Genomic DNA, 25,087 nt, shown 5'->3' on the forward strand with positions numbered 1-25,087 from the left:
GGATTCTGCGTTATGCTATCCATTCTGGAGTTCTTGTGCATTGGTTGCTGGGAGAGATATAAGCAGAGTGTGTGAATCTAACGTGTATTTAGTTTTTAAACTCTTGGAGACTTTGAAACCTTTGCCTATTGCTGCGCAAGCATCTTCAGCTCGGAAAAATGGTATCCCTGGGGAGGGTAGATTTCCACAGGAAAAACTAGCCTCCCTTATTGGCAGAACCAGCGGGAAACTGAAGAACCGGCATCACAGCAGGATACTTGCGCGCGACAGGATCGGCTACTGGGGGTGGGGGCCGGGGAGAGGCAAGCGGCTGACGGCCAAAAATCCACGTGCCTCTTCCCTCCAGAGCTCCATTATCAACCAATACCCACGCGAGAAAACAACCAATGACAATGTAAAGCTGCCGCTGGGGGGGGGAGTTGCTGTAAACAGGATTATTCTCTTCCTCCCCCCGCGTAAACGCGCGAGCCAACGTTATTCTGCGACCTAGCGCGCCGCCGCAAAGCTTGCAACAGCTACCACCACAAGCGCAAAACAAGAAAGCGTCCAGAAAGTTGGACAACGTGGCGCGCTTCCCCTTAAGCGCGCGCCTGTGTGTGCATGCTTTTTTTTTTTCGTTTTCAGTTGTGACTGAAAACCTCTATCCTCTTTTGTTTGCTTCTCAGTTGTACTTTTTTTTTACTACGTGAAGAAAGACGGGTGGGGTTGGGGAGAAGGGTGTATCGCTTTGGGAAGGGATATCCTTTTAAAAAAAAAAACACCTAGAGGGAAGCCTGAACTTGGAACAGGGGGAGAGAATAAAAAAATAAAGGAGGAGCAACGACTGCAGGAATAAAAGTAGTGGCAGGAGAAGGTGAGTGCGTCTCTTTCCCTAAGTGTCTTCCACCCCCACCCCCGTGCTTCTCTCAGGGTGGTAGAGGGGCTTTTCTGTCGCTTCTGGGTACGTGGAGACAGGTTTCCCCTTCCCCTAACGCTGTTTACTTAAAAACAGCCGACAAAAAATGAATCGCCTCCTCCTGAGGTAAACGTGCCAGAGAGCCAAAATAAAAATGCTGACGACTGGAGCCTTGGCCGGAGGATTCGTTTAGTACCCAGAGAGCTACTGAAATCCATTTTGCCCTTCGCGTCACGGGACTAGAGCTAGGCATAAAGGGTGTGTGTGTGTGCGTGTGTGTGTGTGTGTGTGTGTGTACGTACAGCAGAAACATCCGACGTTTTGTCGAGAGGGGGACTGTCCTTTAGCGTTGTTGGACTTGCAAAGACTTCTTTGCGCCGTCTCTGCTTTCCTTCAGGTGATGAGGGCTGTTGCTTCTTATTTGCCCGTAACTGGGACAGGAATAAACTTAAGCGTTTAGAAAACTTTCGCCTCATTCTCTCGCCTGAATTCTCACTTCGTCGGGGTAATTCTGTCTCGGGTTTCCTTCCTCGGTTTCTTATGCATTATAGCAAACGTGACATACCGGTAAGAGAAATCAGGCGGTCGCTTTTGATCACCCTGGGTTGCTCGTCGTCGGTGTTCGTGTTCTGTTTCAAAGGATCGCGTTCGCTTAGGGTCCCTCCGCATTTCTAGTCTACCAAAGCCAGAGTGGTGTGCTATTTCAGCTTGGGGATGGTCACGGTCCGGGTGTGGGTGGTTTTTTTTAACTGCAGAGATTGTGAAAGTCTCTAAAAGTTTGATGCGATAACTTGTATTGTCCAACTTGCCAGCAAATTGAAATTGAAGCGTGGATGTCGTACAATTAAGCAACTCGTATTCCGAACTGTGGAAATTTATGCCAATGTTTTTGGAACAACCATAAGTTTTTCTTTCCCCCGGATTTGGATTGTAAAGCTTGGATCTGGAATATATATATTTTGCTCAGTTGAAGAGCTTGGAACTTTCCAGCCTCCCTTTTGTGTCCTTTTAAAAGCAAAATTGCAGTTTGTATTTATTAGAAATTGCTGCTGTCCAGGCAGTCGGATTTCAGTCTGACACTAAAATAAAATACAAATACATTTATAGGATAGTACAAAGTAGAAAGGTACTGTCCACAAGTTGCGTTTTTGTTTCCTCTGTTTTAGAAAAACTGATTGTGAAGTTGTGTGTGCAAATAGGCTTAAAATTACACATAACAGCTATTGCTTTGATAGCTCCTTCTCTTGTTCCTGTTATTGTGGGTAAAGGGGAAATTAACGTTCCTGGTCTCAGAGAGTGTGTCCTGATCTTCATTGAGGTACAATAAACACTATGCTCCAGCTTATGTTTTGATCTGAAAGCAGTTCCACGTGGAGAAGTCTCTTGTATGTGTTCATACTTGAAGTAATAGAATTCTCTGTGTTCATAACAGTGGGCTTTTGGCCATCAGTTTGAGTTTCTGTCTGTCATTAGAACTCCCAAAATCTGCTATAAAAGAGAACCTGGAGGATGTCTTTTTGCTTTATGGTAGGACAGTATGTTGTTCTAATTATCCTGTTTCTCTTAACTTGAGGCAGTTGAATCATTGGGGTGAAATGTGAATTGGTGAAATATGTCTGCATTCAAACTTCCATTATCTGATTTTTTAATTGGATGATCTTACCTTTGCATCCATTTCATTGTCATGCAGTGGAGAACCATTGGCTTGCAAAGTGCTGCTTTTCCAAGGAAGATTCGGTGAACCATGGGGTTTTTATCTACCTGTGAAAGAATCACTGGTATTAAAAGCTGATATGATTGTCATTTAATTTTTAAAGTTGTATTATCAGTTAACAGAGAATATTCCATTACAGTTAGTAATTTACACATCTTAAATACGGATTAAGACAATGATTGCTTAAATGTTTTTATCAAAATACAATTTGAATGCATTCATTTGTTCATAGGGTTAACTGTAGTATGAATTCATTACAGTACATCATGTTGCCCCAAAGTTGAGGTTTTCTATATGGCCCTTTCTCTCTGATCAGATTTTTTAAAAGCAATTGTGGGGATCTAATCACTAACTTTTCTTTGGTTTGCTGGCGCTGCTTTGCTTCTCCTCCTCCCCGTCATGTTTTTGTCAAGACACATATTTTTTTTATATCATCACCATATCTCATTGTTGCTGTATCACTCCAAGAATATAAACATCCGTCTTAATTATTTTATGTCATTTTTATTTAGTGCTTTTATCATCTATGTATGAAAGAACATGCTCGCAGTATGAAACAATTGCTAACATATCTGTTTGGTTTCTATTGCAATGGGAATTTTTTCAGTCTTACCACAAAATAAAATCCCCACATTTACAGATGTGTTATAAGTGTGATTACTAAAGTAATATTTTTTTCTTATTGCTTTGAAGTAAAGTAGTATATATTCAGTATATGTTTATTTCTTCAGGCACATTGTTTTTGGAACCCTTTGTTACTGTGCAGTAGAGACCTGTTTTGACAATAATTGACAGAGACCTCATGAACAGAATTCTAGGTCATACTGCCATAGTGTTGAGTTTCCCGCTATTATAACTCACAATGATTTATTACATAAATTTACTAGAAATACAACTTTAAAGCTGCATTCCTAAGCACACAAACTTGGAAGTACTACTGATATCAGTTGAATTTATTTTCAAAGAAATATTTTTAGGATGGGAGTCACAACATTTTAATAAGCAATTGACACAAATTTGAGATGCAAACAAGTGTAACTACAGCAGTCTACTATATTGACTTAAGTGGGGCTTCTGATTTTCAGGTAATGACTTTTGTCTCCTGAAAAGGAAAGTTAGTATGAGGATTAGATGGATTACTCAATCACTTCTATATAAGCATTGTTTTTTATAAAAGTTACTATTCTAAATTTTTAAAATGTAGACTTTGTGAACCCTGGCCAAAGTAGGTTTTTTATATATATGGTGAGTTTATTTGGCACAGTTTTATATAGCAGCTGCTGATCATATTTCATAGAGCTGTTAAAGCACTTAAAACCTAAAATTAGGTACTGTCTGGTAGTAAATATTTCAAATCGCTGCTTGAAGAAATAAATGGAGAAGTGGTTCTCTAAAATAAGGCTATCTAAATCCATTCCTGAACAAAAGCATGTAAGCTTTTACAATTAATAATAACAAATAACTGGGACAATTTACTTCCATATAATTTGCTTTTAGTTTTCCTTTGTAAACGAGTCACTACTGAGAGATCCTAAACATTTTCTATGGGTATTTTAAATATGGGATTTCATTAACGTGCAACAGCCAACACCTCTGCTACTTAACATCTCTCTTTTTCTTAACCATGTTGTGAAACAGAAGGTTGCATTCACCTGCTTTGTGTGATCAAAGTTTAACATGTTCTTCAAAATATTAACTTTTCTCATACTTTCAGACCTGTGACTAACCTGGAATTTTATAGAATAGCATTGGATAGATACTGATTTTGTATAATTATTGTACTTTTGATTAAAAGAAATGAACTAAAGATGAATAATGTTATGAATAATGCTCTGGACTAAAAATTGTGACTTGCATATAGTTGTCAAGCATTTTTTTAAAATATAGATTCTCTTGATATGCCAGGTTTGACAACAACATCAATCCCAATACAGTGTCCTACACTAATGCCACAAACTTGAGTGTTCTTTGTAGTCTTGGACCCTTCTGTAGTAGCCACCTGGGACATAATTCATAGAAAGGTAGAACATAAACATTTTAAATAAATATTTGTTACAATTGTGAAAGCAAATCGATTTTAACAGTGCTTCTTTAAAATTTTGCAAGACAAATATATTGCTACTTTGTGAATATTTTGCAGTTTCATCAACAATTTTAATGTAAACAAAGCAGCTTTACAAAGAATACATTATCATTTGTTTTAAAGTGGATGTTGTATAAAGATAGCTCAACTATAACCTTTCCCTGTCGTTGAAAAGTGCTAATTGACCTTGCAGACACTGATATAATAGTTTAGTTTGATGCTTGAAACTTCTGCTTTCCTGCCCTTTTAATTGTTCTTCAGATTTCATACATATTCTGCATAAAACTCTTAGGCTGCAATTCTATACCGCTTATATGGGAATAAGTGTCATTTAAATAAGTGGGACTTATTTCTGAATAGACATTTATAGGATTGTGCTGTTACTGGCGTTAAAATGGTTATTAAAGATGAACTTGGTAGGTTAAGTTAAATTTTAAAAACAGCATATTAAGATATATTAAGGTGAAGGGCCATTACTTAGTGGTAGAGCATCTGCTTTGGATGCCGGAGGTGTTAGGGTCAATCCTTGGCATCTCTAGGTAGGGCTGGGAGATAACCCTGCCTGAAACCCCAGAGAGCAACTGCCAGTCAGTGTGAACAATGCTGAACTGGATGGACCAGTGTTCTGACTCAGTATAAGGCAATTTCCAACATTCCTAATGATTTGTAGTAATTAAAGTTTACAGTGTATAGACAGAATCTGGTAGAAGGTGCTCAGCTTAAACTCTTGGTGCTATCTCCATCTAAGGCTGCAATCCTAACCCAATTTACCAGACAGTAAGACTAACTGAATTCAGTAGGACTTACTTCTTAGCAACTATCGTTAGGATGCTGTGTAAGACACCATTGGAGTAGATCCACTGAAATCCACTAACATCCAATGGTTCTAATCTAGATATGACTTAGTTGGACACAACCCTTGCTCAGCAGGGACTAACATGGGAACTGTCTTGGTGGACCATTTGTGTCCACCATTTGTGTGTGAAGTTCCTTACTTATTAAGCACTTCGTTGTTAAAAATATTACAACCACTGATCCATTGATGGTTTATCTGTCATGGAAAAAGAATGGACCATGATTTATCATGACAGGAATGAACTATGGTGAGTCTTAAACTTGTGCGCTCCCCTCTCTTCCTCTGGTGCAACTGTGAGGAGAAAATGAGCTTCTGCTTTCATTTTACATTAAACACAGTTTAGTATTATGACCAAATCCTAAACAGTGATTAATCATAACTATAGTTTGTTGAATGAAGCCAGTTTGATTAAATTGACTTGTTTCAAACAAACCATAGTTGATTTACCACAGTTTAGGGTTCAGACATAATGCTAAACTGCAGTTAACGAAATGGAAGTGAAACCATCTGAACTCCTCATGCCAGAGGAGGAAAAGGGTAGGGGCATTCCCTGTCACAAAAAAAGATGGTTCACTGTCATGTCCAAATGCAGCCAGTTGTATTTTTAACACGTGTCGGTTTAGAGCCTTATTTATTTAAGTAGAAATACCTTTGGAACATTTTCTGTACAGGGCTGTAATTAAAAATATTGGAGGTCGGTTTTTAATTTTTGCTTTAAAATATTACAATTGATCCATGTTTTGCCCAACTATTTCATTTTACAGTTTTTTCTTGCTTTTAATCCAGGCTGCTAGTTTGGTATTCTTTGTGTGTGTATATATACATGTATATTCTCTCTTTCAGTAGAAAGGCAGGTTTTAGTGGGTGAACCTGACAACATAATTTCAGCAGTTCATGGGGGGAGGTTGGAAATTGTCATTGAATAGCTTTCTCAGTGTTCTGCTAAGTTAGTCATAACTGATTTTATATATAAATATATATTCATTGTTTTACAATTCACCAGAAAAAAGAAGGAAAATTGATTTCATTACTAGACAATGATACCTAGAAGTTGTGTACAATAAAGAAATGTCTGACCTGTATCTTGTATGTGTGTGGATAATAATTAACATATTACAGTAATACCACATGATGCTGTCCTGTAGCCTGACATTTCATAACAATGGAGAATCTGTAGTTGGGTTTTTTTAATCAAGTTTAGAATAGTGAATTAGATTTTTTGATACTTTCAATCCAGGTATTATTATGGGTTAGAAAAATCAGCGAATTAAATAGTTAGACAAAACATGGATCATTTGTAATTTTTTAAAATGGAAATTAAAAAACTGACCTCCAATATTTTTTATTACAGCCCTGTACAGAAAATGTTCCAAAGGTATTTCTATATATATATTTACCTAAATAAATAAAGCTGTAAACTGACATGTGTTTAAAATACAATAATTGGCTGTGTTTGGACATCACATTGAACCATGGTTTTTGTGACAGGATGTGCCCCTTTCCTTTTCCTCATTACAATGGAGGATCTGTAGTTGATTGTTTTAGTCAAGTTTAGAATAGTGGACTAGATTTTTTGATACGCATAATGTATAATTAATTTTGATAATGTACTGCATCAGTTCGCACCTCTATTGTGGCATTTAAATTTGTGTTGCTAGCAGTGTAAAGCATTATGCTCTTAACTTCGAAAATAAATAGAAAGCAAATATATTAATAGATCTATAGGTCAGGATTCAAAGCACAATACACGTAGTTCTTACTTACAAAGCCGTTATAAATGAATCAGCAGTTTTGCAGGCACACCACATTTTGAAATTACAGGGACTTTAAAAGCAATTTTTGATGTGGCATAGAAGGTCTGTTGAAGTCAAAAATACCATTGTGTGTGCCTGAATCCTTGGGTGTATCTGTAAAGTAGATCTTTGAATCCTGGTCATAATTAATCCCCAAAACACCTACCTTAATAAGCCATAATAAGCCAGAAGCTTTGCTATCAGTGTAGATAGCCAATTGGAAATAACCTGGATTGGTTAATTAGATGTGCGTCACTTGGAAAAATAGTAAATGGGCATCACTTTTTAAAATATAGTAGTTGTATAGGTCACCTAACGTAAATTACATGTCACACTGCCAGGGCACCACAAAACTACCTTTCCACTCCAGCCATCTGCTGGGTGCTTGGGATCCAATATGCACCAGTTCCTCTTCTTTCAAGGCATTTGCTATTCATAACAATGGAAAAGGAAGCTCTGTATGTGAAAAAGGCAAAATGCACATCTACCTCTAACATAATGATTTTGGCATGCATGGCAGCTCAGTGAATACACTGAAGTTTCATGGTGCTTGTGAATTGTGGTGTACAAATAAATGTCCTGAACTTACAAGATCTGAACAGGGTCATTCATGACAGATGCTCTTGGAGGTCGCTGATTCATAGGGTCGCCATAAGTCGTAATCGACTTGAAGGCATAAAACAACAACAACAACAAAGTTGTTCAAAGCTCTGGCAGTACAGTATCGACCTGAAAAAAGTTATATTAGTTAAAATATGAGGTCTTAATTGGATTTGGATTCCTTTTTGTTGATCCTCTAGGAAATTTTCAGCTCTGGGATTCTAGCCAATGCTCTCCGTGCATGAGTGGAACAGATTCCCTCTAGCACAATGGGACTTCACCTTCTTCTCTTTCCCCTTGCAGTTCCCAGTGCACCCTCAAAATCTGTACTGGAGTGTTAGGAGAGAAGAAAGGAAAGTCCCATTGTGCCAGTGGAAATTTGCTCTCTCAGTGTTGGATTCCACCCTTGGATTTAGTTGTATATAAAGAATACTATCTAAGAATAATTTTTGGATTGAACATCATTGCACAGCACCATGCTTTGAAGAAGTATGATAAACTACACTTTTAAAAATCTGTGAGTAGGTGTTTAGGAATATGCAAAGTTATTTTATAAATAACCTTGTAGATTATTATGGGTGGGTACAGATACTGTTTTTTTCAGACACTTGAAGACAGTAGTTTAGAACTATTATTGCTCATGGGTACACACAGTGAGGGCCACTTCATGTATTATGGGCCATGTGAACTGCCTCCAACCAATTTCCTCTTCCATTTTCAATGCCCTGTCCAGGCTTTTCTTGAGAGATCCTCAGCTCTCGAGAGGACGTGCACATTCAAATGTTTTCTAGATGTGTAGGGTGCTGCATTGGGGAGTAAGAGCTAGGGAATTCCCCTTGCATTAATGTCTTTATGCTCATGCTCCATTGGTTTATAACTCAGTACCTTCTAGGTGTACACCCAAGCTGATTTAAGCGTACAACTTAAAATGTAATATTTGAATGTGACCAATATTCTTATCATAGCGGTACACTTGTCATGGAGCTGGGTTAGCTGTGTTGCAATTCCTGGCTGAATAAACTTTTGGTGACAAATTTGGGCTTGCTGCTGTGTAATGTGTAAAATACCTGTCCCACTGTAGTGTCTGGTTTAACGGGTTAAACAGGTTATGGAAGCATTAGAAAAATACCTATTATACAGACTTTAAGTCTAAAAAACTATTGCCTGTACATAGTTTAAGATTGCCCACCACCTAAAATCCTAGTAGGCTACCTGCCAAGTCAGGATGAAGCAGTGATCTGGCTGCATGCTAAATGTACTCAGATGTGAGGCTGAAAAACAGTATTCTTACTCATCTTGTTTTATTACTTTTTTTCCAGGCTGCAACTCCATTTTGCAGGTAAAACTAGGCTAGGGCTTAGAACAAGATTAAAACAGGTAAGAGTAGTGTCTGCAAACTGTTTCCTATTTTCATACAGCAAATGGTTGTTCCAGTTGAATGACTTTAAAACATCTAGATATTAAAACAGCAGATACTAAAGTAGCAGATTATCTGTGCTATTTATGAATACTAGTTTACATGTTTAACTCCACTGAGAGACAAAACTTGTAACTTTTATGGTACAAACTCCCAATGCAGAATTTCATGTGACTTGAAAGTTTTCAAATAACCTTGTTGGTTCAATTTGTTATTTGCTTGAAGATTATTTTTTGTATTGTTGTTTTTTATGGAAGTATTTGTTTTACAATGGTGTGCAGTATAGATTATATATAATGTTGTTTAGGTAGTTTACAGCTGAAAAATTGGCTGCGTTTGGACATAATGCAAAATCATAATTTAGTGTCAAGTTCGCATGCTCCTTCCTTACGCTTCAACATGGCTGTGAGGAGGTGATCAGAAGTTGTTAGATTAACTTCTGTTTTGTTGGAACAGCCGAAGCCTAAATTCTGGTTAATCTTAAATGTGGTTTGTTGAAACAAGTCAGCTTCATAAATTCATTTCAACAAAGCATAACTAAGATTAAGCATTATTTGTCTAGGTTTGGATATCATGACAAACTTGCAGTTAACCTAAAATGGGAATGAAAAGTTTCATACTATCTGTAGCCATGCTGATGAAGGAGAGGGTGAACCTAGGGCTTGATGCAGCTTGTTCTTGTTACAGGCTCTTGCCCACCTCTGACACGATTGGATTGAGAAGGGCAATATATTTCAGGTGAGGTGTCCAAGTGAAGAGCCAAGTAGATGAGGAAATATCTATAGTATTATACAAGCTATTTTACATGTATGTGTGCGTGTATGTATAGTATGTATAATGTGCTTCTTTTTGGCACAGTCGGTGCAGTGATTGAAATTGGGCAAGCTCTTAAAAATATAACTTGTATGGCATGGACAACTGTGTTCTGGACACAGTGGCATACATCTGAGCAGATTGGGAGATGTCCATAAAGTGTATCAAAAGGTATATAAATATTTAATTTCTGTAACTATGATATATGGCCACATCCCAGCTGATAACTGAATCTAGATGAATACAAAGAATGCACGTTGCTGTGCTAGGATTGAGTTACTGTATGCAATATGTGGTGAACAACACAATTTGAATTCTTTGGAATACAAATTTTGATACAATATAATATAACATAAGAAATAAAAGAAGCAATACAAATACAACTAAAAACCATGCATCTAGCACTGCACATTACAATTGTTACAACAGGCAAAATAAATAAAGTAGTGTGCCAAGAGCCTCAGAAGTTTTAAAGTGAGGGGGGGGGAGGGAGAGATTTGGCAACCACTGTTCTAAAGAAAAGCACAAATTTTGCTTTGTGATAAGATACAGTTCAGTAGTGGAACTGTAATCTCTCCCCAGAAATAAGCATTTGTGTTCTTCCACGAAATTACTGCCTGTTGGGCAGGCAAATACAACAGCATATCGTCTGAGATACAGGCCCTGTATTAGGAATAACAGCTACTTATTTGTAGATATTCATTTTGTGGTATTTTACCTGATTAGTCAAGTTATGTTTTCCAGCTTGATTGTGATTAATAATTAGTAATTAAGTATCAACGAATACAGATTCTTAACTTCTAAAACATAATCAAAACTAGTACTGATTATATTTAGCTTCGCATGCTGACTTTTCTTCATGATTCATTGTAGGGATGTAGTGAACCATTTTGGTGTGTATGTGAGTGCAATTAGACTGAAAAATAACGTGCTTTTTTGGGTTCTGCAATTTGCAAATTTGCTTGTATTTTGTCTTTGGGAGATAACGAAACAAGGCAATTGTTTAAAAGGAATCTGAGATAATGAAACATGACAATTGATTAAAAGGAACCTGGCATATGTCTTTGTTAGCTGCCTTTCTGTCCAGAATACTCTTTGGTTAGTTAATTTTGAAGGGGTTGAAAGTGAGATAAATGTAAAATTAGGTTGGAGTGAGATAAATATAAAGTTAGCATACTCTGCCTAAGCATACAACCTCTTTCTCATCAGTGCTTTGGGTGTTCCCACATACTCATTTAATTTCCATTTGTTTTTATGGCCATTATTGTATAGAATATCTCTAAAACAATAGCAAGGAAAGGATAGTCATTTACTCAGTATTTTCAAATTCTTATGATTAAATTTGTTCCTTAACAGAGACTGAAAAATGAAAATGATTGTCTCACCCACATTTATATGCAGATCAATCACTAGAATTTTGACAGTGTTTTGCATTAATTTGGGAGTAATGTAGTTACTTAATGAACATTAAGAAAAGGAAATTGAAGACTTCCGGGAAGGGTGACTTCGCTTGTGCCTGCTTTTCGAGACGAGCTCTCGTCTCAGAAGAAGTTTTTTCAGTGTAAATCAGTCAGAACATTCTTTTTGACTGATGAAGATTTTCTCTCGGGAAGGGAGAAACATAGAGATTAACCATAAAAGCCTGTTTTTGTTTGGGAGGACTGGATCTCATTAATTTATGAGAGAAGGTTCAGCCAGCAATGCCGGAGGACGTCCATCACACTCTAGCTGAATAAACGACACGTTTATCTTTTCTTTAAAGAAGAATGGACTTAAACAAGCAAGCACCCTTCTTTCTATATTTTTTTTTCATTTGGTTTAAATCGTTGCTGCAAAAAGAGATTTGTCAATGAAACAGCTATAAAGATCTTCTGGGTGAGTTAAAAATTTTCTCCTTTATTCACGAAACTAATGAGGAAAGAAATTGAAAAAGCCTATCTTAGTTTTTATTGCAAAAAGCTGGCCTGGAAGTGCATTTTAAAGATATAAACGGAAGAGGGATTTCTATTTCGAGGAGGGAAAAAAAATAAATAAATTTGATTTATGAACTTTGGAGCATTATATGTTTGGGATTATTTTCTTTTTGGTCTATTTCATTTTGACGAATCTACTTGTTCACGACGCCACTAACTCTTTTGAAGCTGGGAACTAAATTTGTTTTGTATTCCTGAACATAAGAGATAAGGCAGGCTGTACTGTCTACATTGTGACTTCATCGAGCCTGGAATATTAACCCAATTGTGACTGAAATAATTTTTGTTTTTGTGGTTCTAAGAATGGCAATCAGGAAAGGGGCTCAGACCATGGAAGAAATCATGTTTCAGAAAATAATGGATGAGATTGAGATAACGAAACAAACCCTGAGACAGGGTAGACAGAAGATAAAAAATGAATTTAGCAAAATGACGCAGGAGTTTAAAGAAATAGTGGATTCTGTGAGAGAGGAGTCTCTGGAGACTGGAACAAATGTAGAATTGGAAAAAGATCTGGAGTCTATGGATACAAGAAACAAAGCTTACTGCTTGGAACTTAACGTTGTCTCTGAAGAAATTAATGAAGATAATAGAGATGAAGTTATCAATGTCTTGGATAATTTTTTGGACTGGAATGATGTGATGGAGTTTGACATAGAAAAAATCTATGGAATTGGCTACAGATATGGGACAATGGAAAAATTCTTAAGAGATGAGCCAGTGCGTTTTGTAAAAAAGAAGAGCAGAGATGTGACTTTACAACAATATCTCAGCAACATATTCAGAATTGATGGCAAGAAAAGATTTGTGATGAGGGAGATTCCCATCAGACTCTTATTATATGACTATGGCTATGACAGCAAGATTAATATGGGATACTGATAATGGAAGAATGGATATTGAAAATACTGGACTGAACGAGACTATTGAAGATGGAAGATGGAAGATGGAATCAATATTGATATTGGAAGAATGGCTATTGAAATCATTGGATCAAACTGGTTTGACGAGATGGATTAATCTATATATTTATTTGGACTATGGCTATGATAACAAGATTATTATGGGATACTGATAATGGAAGAATGGCTATTGAAGTTATTGGACTTAATAGGATTATCGATAATGGAAGAATGGTTACTGAAATTATTGGACTTAACAGGATTATTGAAGATGGAAGATGGAATTAATATTGATAATGCAAAAATGGCTATTGAAATTATTGGACCTAGTGGATTTGAATGAGATGGATTGGTCGACATGTTTATCCGGAGAAAAATTGAAAGATATATCTTTCAAGGAATTGAAATCTCTCTTTGACTTTTTGTGGGAAGAATAAAGTAATGTTTATGAGATTTGATGATTAGTTAAGATAGCTACTGGAGGAAAGTGATTTTATAACATAATTTAGGAGACAGGATTGTTATATATTGTAGACTTATAGCTGATCTGCGATAAATCAGAAGTCAACATTTTATTTTATTGTTTAATAATTTTTGTTTTGTTTTGTTTTTTGTCTTAAAAATTTGAATAAAAATTAATGAAAAAAAAGAAAAGAAAAGGAAATTGAAGAGAACGCTAAAAACGGCTAGAGAAAGAAGTAGATAGAAAAGAATCCCCTGACGAAGGCTGATAAAACAAAGCCGAAACGCGTTGGGCATTTTAAGAAGACAAAATAAATCATTTTACAACTTCATTGGTCATCTTGGGTTTTGAACCCCCCTTTTTTTCTTTTTTAGTAATGTAGTTCCCTCATGTAACGGCATGAGGAAGGACACAAAACATGGATAACAGAAATAATAGGCCATGACTTTGAGACCCCTAGAAACTTAAATGGCAATGGCCTGTATTTGAAAAGTTTTGCCTGAGTTGACAGATTTAGAGTTAGAAAGGGGTACACCATCCCAGACTTCTCAATCATTAACTGTTTTACCCAGGTAGTGTCCTTTGCCCCATTAAGGTCACTTCTATTGGACTGTTCTTCCACAACTACTGATTTTCGCATCACCACGGGACCCCCCAAATGCATTAGAGATACTATCTGAAAAAGCCTTAGATGAGGAAGAGCAGACCTCTGGTAGCAGCCCTGCAGTGTCTTCTAAGATCTCATAGGTGGAGTGCCTAGAGTGTGGGATAGTGGTGATGAGAGACCCTTCCACTCACTCACCACCACCCCACTCAAGTGTGCAGGCCAGGGAAGCTGCTAAGAATGTTATAGTGGCTAAGAAGTGCCTTTTTGTTTTAGGTATTTGACTTTTCTTCCTCAGAGAACCAACTAGTATGGGCCATCTGCTCTTGATTCTCTAAGAGGACAGGTATTGGCTGAGGTCCTTGAAAGGAGGTGTTTTGTGGGCAGGTTCTTTCATGGAAGGCTTATTGGTTTGGAGAGATTGTGAATCACCCCAATTTCTCATTGGGGAGAACCACATTTGTGTGTGTGTGTGTTTTCAGATTTGAATCCCTCCTCCTAGTTTTAGACTATTGGTATTAGTATCAGTCCTAAATTTCTGGGGGGAATTAGGATACTCATAGCATGTTCCTTCTACCCACACTGCTTGGCAACTTTCAAGGCTTTGTTAGCCTTCTTGCGATTTACATTGGTTTTTAACTCTTTTGCACAAGCTGGGGACTTCTTTTCAAATGAAAAGAAATTATACTCAAGAAATTTAGTAATCCTCCCCACCGTGGAGCTTTTTTCTGAATAGCTATAGATGTGTCCGTACAATCTTAACCTTCTCAGATTGCTGTGTTCTCAGCTTGTACTGGTGTTTCTGCTTGCTGTACTTCTCAATTGGACTATTGCCACTTTCCTTACTGTTAATGATTTCTTAGTTTTTGTCATATTTCCCTCTTCTACATTCCTCATAGGAGGAAAACAGAAAAACGCATGGTAGTGGCTGTGGTAGTGGCAATGGCTCCGCATATAATGGACCACAAACCTTATTGCACTGTTAGTACGTGAAGAGCAATGGATTGGGGTGGAAGAATACCACTGTAGTTTGTGCCTGAACTAAACTGTTACGATTGGGCTATGCTTCAATGCTTGAATGTAGGGTGACCTCAATTCTCTGTTGGCCCATCAGTTGGTTCCAGTTTCTCCTGGTCAAGCACAGGCAGAAACAGGTCTTTTCTGAAATTTGAGAGCTGGGGAAAAAGAAGATGACATTATTTGTCTGTACAGAAGGAATATTATTAAACTCACTTTTTGTTGTAGTACATTTCTTGGAAAACAAGGGAGTGTTGTATTCATAACTTGACTTTTTAGCAATTAATGTATAGTTTTTGTCTTTCCCTACTATTTTTCCTTTCCTAGCTTTTGAATTTGATAATTTAGTTCGATATGTTGATATCTGATGTTAAAATGGATGGAGCATGTTGTGAAGCAAGATTAAAGATACTATTGAATGCATTTGCTGATCAGGAAGCTTGAAGCCATTCTAATGGTTTTTTAAAAAAAATTGGGACATAAAACACTTCATCAACTTTAAATCCACATCTGCAGAAACAGATGCCTTTATTCACACTAACATGTCTGCAAGTTTAAAATGTTTTACAATCATTTAAAAAGTAGTTAAAAACACTTGCTGCATAATAGGGATATAGCAGTTCCCAGCCTCTTTTTAATCTGGTTCTATCAGTGGAATAACGCATGAAGGCTAACTTGATAACTAGATTATTGCCTCATAAACTCCATGACCTTATTATTATCCCTTTGTTTTATATATTATTTAAAGGAATAATACTACCCTTATTAGAATAATTGAATTCTGTAATGTTTTACAAATTAGGAAAACTGTACCCTCAAAAAAGAAGGGACCCTCTCTAACTGCATAAATGTTGTGTAATTAACCACTTGTAATAGTGTTCAATGGCTATTTTTATACTGATTTGTATGTATTACATTGCATTTATTTATTTATTAAACAAATGTATGAACTGCTTCTCAGCCTGAGCCCATCAAAGCAGTGTACACTTGGGTTTGGCATGATATCAGTAAACTATTCTAAATTTTCATAATTTCGGTGACTGCTTTCTTTAAAGTAGAAGCAACATGATAAGCTACACTTTAGAATTATTGAGGCAAGATTTAGTGGAGACAAAACAGATCAACTAGAAAGTTAAGAGGCAAGGGTTCTTTACCTTTTGTAGTATTTTTACAGAAATGTGGTGAATGCAGATGACATTAGTTCCTGCTTTTTGCTTCTCTGTGGCATGATAGAATGGCAAACTATGGTATTGGGGCCTGAGCTGATGGCTTACATTCCCTCCCCCCCCCCGTTCTCTCTAGTCATCTTCTTCATTTCCTTGTTTACAAAAAATATTGCTCTCTGTTAAGAGCTGAACTGGACAAATTTGGTTTGTGCAAATTATTGCAAAACAGAATTGGAAAATACAGTTCGCACAAGGGGAGTAGGGAATGGAAAATACTCATGGTTTGCCATTGTATATGAAGTGAGTTGGTCTGTAGATCAGAGGCAAAGCTGCAGATGGCAACATAAGAAGAGCCTGCTGGATCAGGCTAATGGCCCATCTTGTCCAGCATCCTGGACACACAGTACTCACTGTAACCAACCAGTTGCCCATGGAAAACCTGCAAGCAGGACCTGAGTGCAAGAATACTCTCCCCACCTGTGGTTTCCAGCAACAGGTATTCAGAAGCATACCACCTCTGATTATGGAGGTAGAGCACAGCCATCATGGCTAGTAGCTACTGACAGTCTTATCATCCATGAATTTGTCTAATTCTCTTTTAAAGCCACCCAAATTGGCGGCAATCACTGCCTCCTTTGGCAGTGAATTCCATAGTTTAACTATGCAATTTGTGAAGAAGTACTTTTGTCCTGAATGTTCCAACATTCAACTTCATTGGATGTCCATGAGTTCTAGGATTATGAGAGAGGAAGAAAACCTACTCTCTATCCACTTTCTCCATGCTGTTCATAAATTTATACACTTCTATAATCTTACCTTTTAGTCACATTTTCTCTAAACTAAAAAGCCCCAAATACTATAATCTTTCCTCATAGGGGAGTTGGTTCATCCCCTTGATCATTTTATTTACCCTTTTCTGAACCTTTTCCAACTCTGTAATAGCCTTTTTAAGGTGAAGTGACCAGAACTGTATACAGTATTCCAAATACACCGTAGATTTGTCTAGCGGCATTATGATATCAGCAGTTTTTATTTTCACTACCTTAATTATCCATAGCATGGATTTTGTCTTTTCCACAGCCGCTGCACACTGGATCAACATCTTCATTGAGCTATCCGCTACAACCCCAAAGCCTAGTTCCTGGTCAGTTACTGCCACTTCAGACACCATAAACATTTGAAATTAAGATTTTTTGCCCCAATATGCATAACTTTGCACTTGTTTACATTGAATTGCATTTGCCATGTTACCTCCTATTCACTCAGTTTGGAGATGTCCTTTTGCAATTGCGTTTTGTTTTAACAACCCTAAACAATTTATTATCATCAGCAAACATGGCCACATCCCTGCTCACCCCTGGGTCATTTATGAGCAAGGTAGAAAGCACAGGTCCCAATACCGATCCATTGGGAGACCTATCTGTTTATTTCTACTCTCTGATTTCTGTTTCCTAGCCAGTTTCCTATTCACAAGAGGACCTCTCTTATTCCTAAACTTACTCAGGCATCTTTGGTGAGGTACCTTGTCAAAAGCTTTTTGAAAGTTCAAGTACACTATGTCCACTGGATCACCTCTATCAATGTGCTTGTTGACACTCTCAAAGAACTCTTAATAGTTCTTACCCTGTTGAAGATCAGAGTAAAAAGGTGCGTCTTCAGCTTTTGCTGAAAGTTGTACAATGAAGTTGCCAGATGCACCTCAGTGGGGAGGGAGTTTGACAGCTTAGGGGCTGCCACAGAGAATGCCCTCTCCGCCCTCTTCCGAAATTCAAGGGTGATGGAACTGCCAAAAGGGACCCCTCTGCTGACCTAAACACCCAAGAGGCTCTGTAGGGAAGGAGGCAGTTTTTCAGATGTTTGGGACCTAAGCCATTTAGGGCTTTAAACACTAACATGAACACCTTGAACTGGGCCCGGAAATGAACTGGCAACCAATGCAGCTGTTTTAAAACAGGGATTATATGAGTTCTAAAGGGAACCCCAGCCAGTAATTTGGCTGCTGCATTTTGGACCAGTTGAAGTTTCCAAGTCATTTTCACGGGCAGCCCACATAGAACGTGTTGCAATAATCCAATCTGAAAGTTACTAGGGCATGCAGCACTGTGGTCAAGTTTTCTCTGTCCAAAAGGGACCAAAGCTGGCAAACCAGCCAGAGCTGGAAAAAGACACTCCTAGCCATGTAGGCCACCTGAACCTCCAGTGACAGTGTTGGATCAAGGAGTATCCCCAGGCTGTGGACCTGTTCCTTCAAGGAAAGAGCAACCCCATCCAGAACAGGCCATCTTCCCACCTCTTTGACATGAGAACTCTGGACACACAACATCTCTGTCTTTTCAGGATTCAGTCTCAATGTTTTGGCCCACATCAAGCAAATCAATGCCTCCAAGCACCAACACCTCAACTGCCAGATGGAATTGAGAGGTAGAGCTGGGTGTCATCTGTATATTGATGGCACCTCTCTCCAAATCTCCTGATGACAGCTCCCAGTGGCTTCATGATGGAACCCTGTGGAACACCATAGGATAATTCCTATGGTGCTGAACAGTAGCCTCCCATAACTACTTTTTGGAAGCGGCTCTAGAGGTATAAGCATAACCGCTGAAGCACAGTGCCCCCAACCCCCACCTGCTTGAGTCATTCCAGAAGGATACCGTGGTCAACAGTATCAAAAGCCGCTGAGAGATCAAGGAGAAGGAGGAGGGTCGCATTCCCACTATCTCTGTCCTGACAAACGTCATCAACCAGGGCAACCAAGATAGTTTCAGTGCCATGGCCAGGCCTGAAGCCAGACTGGAATGGATCCAAGTAATTAGATTCCTTCAAGCATGCTTGAAGCTGGACAGCTACCACCTTCTCGAGCACCTTGTCGAAAAAGGAGATATTTGCTACTGGGCAATAGTTGTTTAACACTTCTGAGTTCAGGGAGGTCTTCTTAAGGAGAGGACACACCACCACCTCCTTCAAGGCAGATGGTACTTCCCCCTCCTCCAGCAAGGACCCACCCAGTCAGTCCCCTATGGCTATTTCTCAGCAGCCAGGATAGGCAAGGGTCAGGGGGGCAGGTGATGAGCCACACTTCTTCAAGCAGCTTGTCCACATCCTCAGGCTGCAATAATTGAAACTGGTCCAATACAGGAGGAACACACAGTGCTCTGAATGCCTCCATAGGACTTGCTCTAACTGTGGCATAGAACTCTTTCCAAAGCTAAAGTGCCTTGCAAAATTGTTACAGCAAGCCTCTGAGGGTGTCAGAACTACAGTCTTGGTCAGATGACAAAAGCCCATTCACCACTTGGGAAAGCCCTGCTGGCCGGTTACTTGCAGGTGCAACGGTGATGGAGAAGTAGGCCTTCTTCCCGCCACCATTGCCACTGGTAGGCATGATAGTGCAGCTTCACCTGTGTTTGGTCAGGTTCAGACTGAGATTTGTGCCATCTGTGCTCTAGCCGCCAACCCTCCTGTTGCATCACACGCAGATCACTGGGATACCAAGTTGATCTACATGCTCCACAGTGACGGTGGGTGCACTCAGGAGCAATTGTGGTGATGGCTCTACTCATCTCACCATTCCACAGTGAGACAAGAGCCTTGGCAGTAGCTCTATCACCTGGAGAAGTGTCCTTAGCATGAGAGAATATCTGATTGTTTCCTAAGAAATGGGTCCTTTCTAAGGGATCATTTCCCTCTTCCTCAGATAGATCCTCTCCTTTCCCAAGGCCCTCATTCTCCAAGATAGCAGGAAAGCTGTCATTCTGGGAGTGGGACACAGATATAATGTCCCTGAAGGCCTCATCCACAAACCTCTCTCAGCTTCTCAGGTCAGCCACCTTGCCCACAAGGAAACAAAACTTGTTCCCAGAGAGCCAGGAGCTCATTGCACTGAGGGCACACCCTGACTTCTATCTAATACGTAGATAGTCACATGTTACGGAGAGTGCAAAACACTGGAAAGCCCCCCCCCTGTTGGCTTCCTGTCTGCGTAATTGTTTTTTTTTGTAACCTATTTATTGAAAGCTTAGGTTTTGTTCAGGTCAAGGAACAGACCAACCGAATGGGGTGTCCTGGCCTTCTTTTCCTGCTGCCAAACTCTTCTTAATACCTTGGCAGCTAAGACCAGGACACTGCATTTGTCGGGGGCTCCCTCTAGCTTGTAGAGCAGGCTTCCTTGCAAGGCTGTTCTAAATTTGTATGTATAGCTGGTTCTTCCCAGGTGCTACTCACAACCTATGAGCTCAGGGTGTGTGGCTTAAGTTCCTGCTTTCAGTGAATTTACCTCCCTAGGGATGGGGAGTGAACAAAGGTAGCTGATTTAATGATGTTGGTGGCTCAACTGTCAACTGGAGATTAACTCAGCCTTCCTCTTGAGAGAAAGACCGGTTTAAAAACTTTTACTGTCAACTCCAGCTCTTGGTGAAGGAAGGAGTGGTGAAGGAAGTTGATAGGCAACGCCAACGAAGTTTGGGTTGGCCATGGACAAAATTTGGTGTGCTGGCATTAGCATAAACAATTACACATTTCTGTGTAAAAAGCTTGGTCTGACTGTGGTTTTGTAAAATATCTGCTGGTGGTTGGCCATGTCTAAAGTCAGAGTTACAGAACAACAGTAGTATTTCAATGGGGCAGTGAGGGGAAAGGGTGAGGCATGGGGAACTCAGTGTGGGTTGCAGTGTCAGGAGCATCATATTGGCAGCGACCCCAGACTTGCACTGTGCTAAGCTCCTCCCCCTCAAATGATGCTTGCTGTCTGGAAGCCAGGTATGTGATGCCACCTTGCCTTTGCCACCCTACTGACTGCTACTGTGGAGCAGTAGCTTTAATAAGTACTTAGTTGTCCCTTCCTTTTCACAATTTACGTGCTTTTTCAAGTTTCTTCAGTAGAAGAGTTGCATAAGAAGGGAAGAATTGTATTCTGTTTATTTGATGGGATATGCAAGTCCTAAGTATCTTCGTCTTTCATGTGAGCTGCAGACATCATAACACAGTATTCAAGATTAGTTGTTATCTTTTTGATTCATGTGTTACACTATGATTCATGTGTACAATTCGGAAGTAGTGAAATTCTCGAGTAAGACTTAGCAACTTCATTTCACTTAAGGAATTGTTTTTTGTCTAAAAGTGCTCTGAATGTGAAAAATCAACACAGTTACCATTGGTAGTGTTTTGGGCAAACTAAGAATATCAAAGAGATATTTTATTGTTTAGCAAAAAGTATGAAGTTAGACTTGCATACATCCCTGCAATTATCTTCTCTCTGCTTTTACAGGTTGGCTTTTTAAAGGGTTTTCTTGAATATTAATATTTGGAAATTAGTAAATTGTGTAACTTCTTTTTTGGGGGGGTGAATGCATGGATTTCGGAATCTAGAATCCTGTTCGTGAATCCGAAAAATATTATAGCTCCCACATAAGTGTGTGTGTGTGTTCATGTAAGCCGTTTAAAAAGCAAGTCAGCACAAAATTTTTGATGATATTTCTTGACAGGGGACCTTAATAAAGCTTTGATGTCTATCTCAACTTTTTGCTGGTTGAACTCACATTTTTGCTGATTGCTGATAGCTCTTGGTTGCTGCCAAGGGCTATCATAAATTCTAAAAACTACTTGCATTTAAGAGGGAAATAGATTTTACTCTTGCCATGGGGCTGCCTCTGAGAATGCCAAGCAACTGTAAAAATTTTCCACCTTCCCCATAACATTTAAACATCTGTGTCATTGGGCTTCATTTTCTCCACCAGCTATAGACAATCATTTGGATGTGGAACAGGGAGATTTATGTTATAATATTAGTGTGAGTAAACTGGGTGATATCCAATGTTAGTATCTCTGAATAGACCAGTTGAAATCAATATAACGTTAAGTTCAATGGATCTATGCTGAGTATGACTTAGTCAGATATCAACCAGTATGCTTAACAGCACAATCCTGGACATGTCTACTCAGAATTAAATCTCACTGAGTTCTATGGGATTTACTCCTAGGTAAGCCTATCTTGGATTGCAGCCTTAAAGTTATGGAAGGGGGGAAGTAAGATGTGGGGTATCTTTGGGCTTCCATGGGCAGGGGGACATCAAAAGGCCCACTGTCTATGCCCGCGGTCCCACTCTTTCTGGGCACACAAATAACCTTAGCAACAGGACTATTTTCAGTTTATCCTTGTTTATTAGGGACATCACGCACACTTCCCCCAGTGAATACCCCCCAGCAGTTCTTTGTAGGGCCTAGACTGAGACCTTACACCTCTCTCTGCAGCCTGCCAGTTTCCTCCCAGTAATTTTTCCTTTTTTGGGCTTTGTTTCCACTGGAACTCCACTCAGGCCTTCTCTACCTCATCCCTTCCTTCTCAGTTATATGGAACTCTGAAGCCTTGCTGTCAACAGGTGGGTGTCTGCCCAGCTGTTCCTTATCTGGTTTGTCTTCCAGCCATTGTTCACCAGCAAGCCCTGCTGCCCAGGGATCTGATACATCCACACGGGAGGGAAGACCAGGAGGTAGCGGAGCTGTCTCAGGTGGTCCTTCACAGCATCTGTTATCAGTGACAGTCCTTGCTGAGCTTAACATTAATTCTGCCCTTAGGTATTTTTAACACTTTTTAGCTGCTGTGTTTAAAATGATGATTTTCTTGATGTGGAAGAATTAGCGTGTGTGCATATCAGTGTCTTCCCAAGAGGGCTGGTTTCTGATGAGGAAGTGTGCATATAATGAAGTATTTTATGACTGTAAAAACAAACTAACACTCTTTTTTAAATTTAGGATATCCAGTTGTGATTTAAAGGGAAGGTCCTTTTCTTTGGAAGAAAAGAAGAGTGAATTACCTCCATGGAAGACACTCAGGATTTAAATGAACAGTCAGTAAGTAAAAATTTATTTAAGTAAACACATTTATTTTTTATATGTGCTATGCTATGTTCAAAGTGATATTTTTCATCTTGGAGTATATTGTTAGAATTGGCATATAGATATATATAATAAAGTAGAGTGGGACATGAAGATCATTGTGTTGAAAGCTCTAATATAACCTGTTTATGTTTTGCTTGGATTACTGTTCAGATAATGAAGAGATGCCCAGGGTCATCTTTCATTTCACAGCTTCCTTGAGCTAACAAGTATTGCATAGCATGCTGAAGTTGTGCAGGTAGTGCAGATCTGCTGGGGTATGGAAACAAGTTGGTTGATCCAAAAGCGAAGGGCAGCATATTGATTCTTGCTTAGAAGGCTGATGTGCCTCCAGTTAGGAAACAGGAAATTTCCCCGAAGTGTGTGTGATGATGCAGTGGCCTGTGAGGAGATCTCCTGTTTCCAGACGAGATGAGCTCCCACCAATATTGAAAAGAAGAGGGTGTCATGTTTTTCAGTCTTGGGATTCTGGGCTGTCCCCAGTGGTGTGCTGGAGCCGGCTCGTACCGGCTCGTGAGAGTCGATTGTTAATTTTTCATGAATTTTGCGAGCCGGTTGTTGAACACAGCCATTATTAAAAATTAAATTATATAAACTTACAATTAAATAAATTATATTAAAAACAAGGGTAATAAATACTCAAAACTCATCACTTCCTAATTATTTTACTATATTTTACTATTATCTATGCTCTTGAGGTTATTTATGTCTATTGTATCCAGTGCCGTGCTGCTGGCGGCGGGAGGAACGGAAAGATGAGAAGTGTGTGTGTGTGTGTGTGTGTCTGAAGGGGCGAAGACGGCAGGAAGGCCCTGTGTCGGCATTGCCCTCTTCCCCCTTCTCCCAGCCTGCCAATCTTCCATGGGGGGCTTGGTGTGTGTGTGTGTGCCGCAGGCGGGAGTCATATGGGGAGGGCAGACCTTGCAACCGTTGTTTCTTGCTTCGCCTTCTTTCAGGGTCCCCCACTGAGCTTCGTCTGCAAAAGCAGCAGCAGCAGGAGGAGGAGGAGGAGGAGGAGGAGGAGGATCAGGATCCCCTCCATTTCTCCGGCATCCCCTTTTGGCCCTTTCCCCCCTCCTTCCTCCTCCGGGGGAGGGAGGAAGAAGCTTCATGCCGGGCACATGGGGGAGAGCAGGCAGCGGGGGAGGGGGAGGAATGAAGGGTAACTGGCACTCGCCTCCCCCAGCATGGGCACCCGGGCAAGAAGGAGGTAAGCAAATGACCGGCCCAGAAGTCTGCCACTTGGTAGTCCCTCCCCTTCCCCTCTAGGCATGTTCCCGCTGCCACTTGTCCCACATAGGCTGCTGCTCCCTGCTTGCCTGGCAGAGTGAGGGCCTGTCTGTCCATCTCTCTCTCTTTTCCCCCACCTCTCTCATAATGGTAAAAGAAAAGCAATCAGCTCCTATGTCGCTGGCATAGTGGGCTGGAGTTTTGGAGTGGGGCGGGGGGGGAAGAGAGAGACAGGGAACTGCCGTAGGCTTGTTCTTTTTTTAAAAAGGTCCTGCCCCTGAAGCTCCCCGCGCTACATCTGATCACGGCAGAGAAGGAGAAGAAGGGGGTGGAGGACAGGGCTGGTGCCATATTAGCGGGGCACCAAAAAGCAGGGCCCTACTGTATTCAAAGGGATAGCAAGAAGAGCCTCTGTAGAAGATCTCAATTTTCAGGAAGGATATATGAAAATCTTTTTGGTATAATTCTATGCCATTTAGGGCTTTGTTAGTCAAAACTAGGGCCCCATCTGCGCTATGATTTTAAAGCACTATACCACCACTTTAAACAGTCATGGTTTACCCCCAAAGAATCCTGGGAACTGTAGGTCATGAATGGTGCTGAGAGTTGTTAGGAGACCCCTATTTCCCACACAGCGCTATAAGTCTCAGAGTGGTTTAACAATCAATCC

At 39.7% G+C, this 25,087-nt stretch overlaps 1 protein-coding gene across 21 annotated transcripts in view; it reads left to right on the forward strand.

The window, feature by feature from the left end:
• Positions 1-360: 360 nt before the first annotated feature.
• EYA4 (EYA transcriptional coactivator and phosphatase 4) overlaps positions 361-25,087 on the forward strand; it is a 249,893-nt gene continuing 225,166 nt past the window's right edge. For 6 of the 21 annotated variants that reach the window (XM_061623874.1, XM_061623894.1, XM_061623883.1 and 3 more), the window contains exons 1-2: positions 362-853; positions 23,044-23,142. In XM_061623874.1, the coding sequence (XP_061479858.1) occupies positions 23,110-23,142 (33 nt within the window). In that variant the 5' untranslated portion in view covers positions 362-853; positions 23,044-23,109. The other 15 variants (XM_061623885.1, XM_061623886.1, XM_061623890.1 and 12 more) reach the window with 10 other exon arrangements.

The sequence above is a fragment of the Rhineura floridana genome, chromosome 4 (genome assembly GCF_030035675.1).
Source record: "Rhineura floridana isolate rRhiFlo1 chromosome 4, rRhiFlo1.hap2, whole genome shotgun sequence".
Lineage (NCBI taxonomy): Eukaryota > Metazoa > Chordata > Lepidosauria > Squamata > Rhineuridae > Rhineura > Rhineura floridana.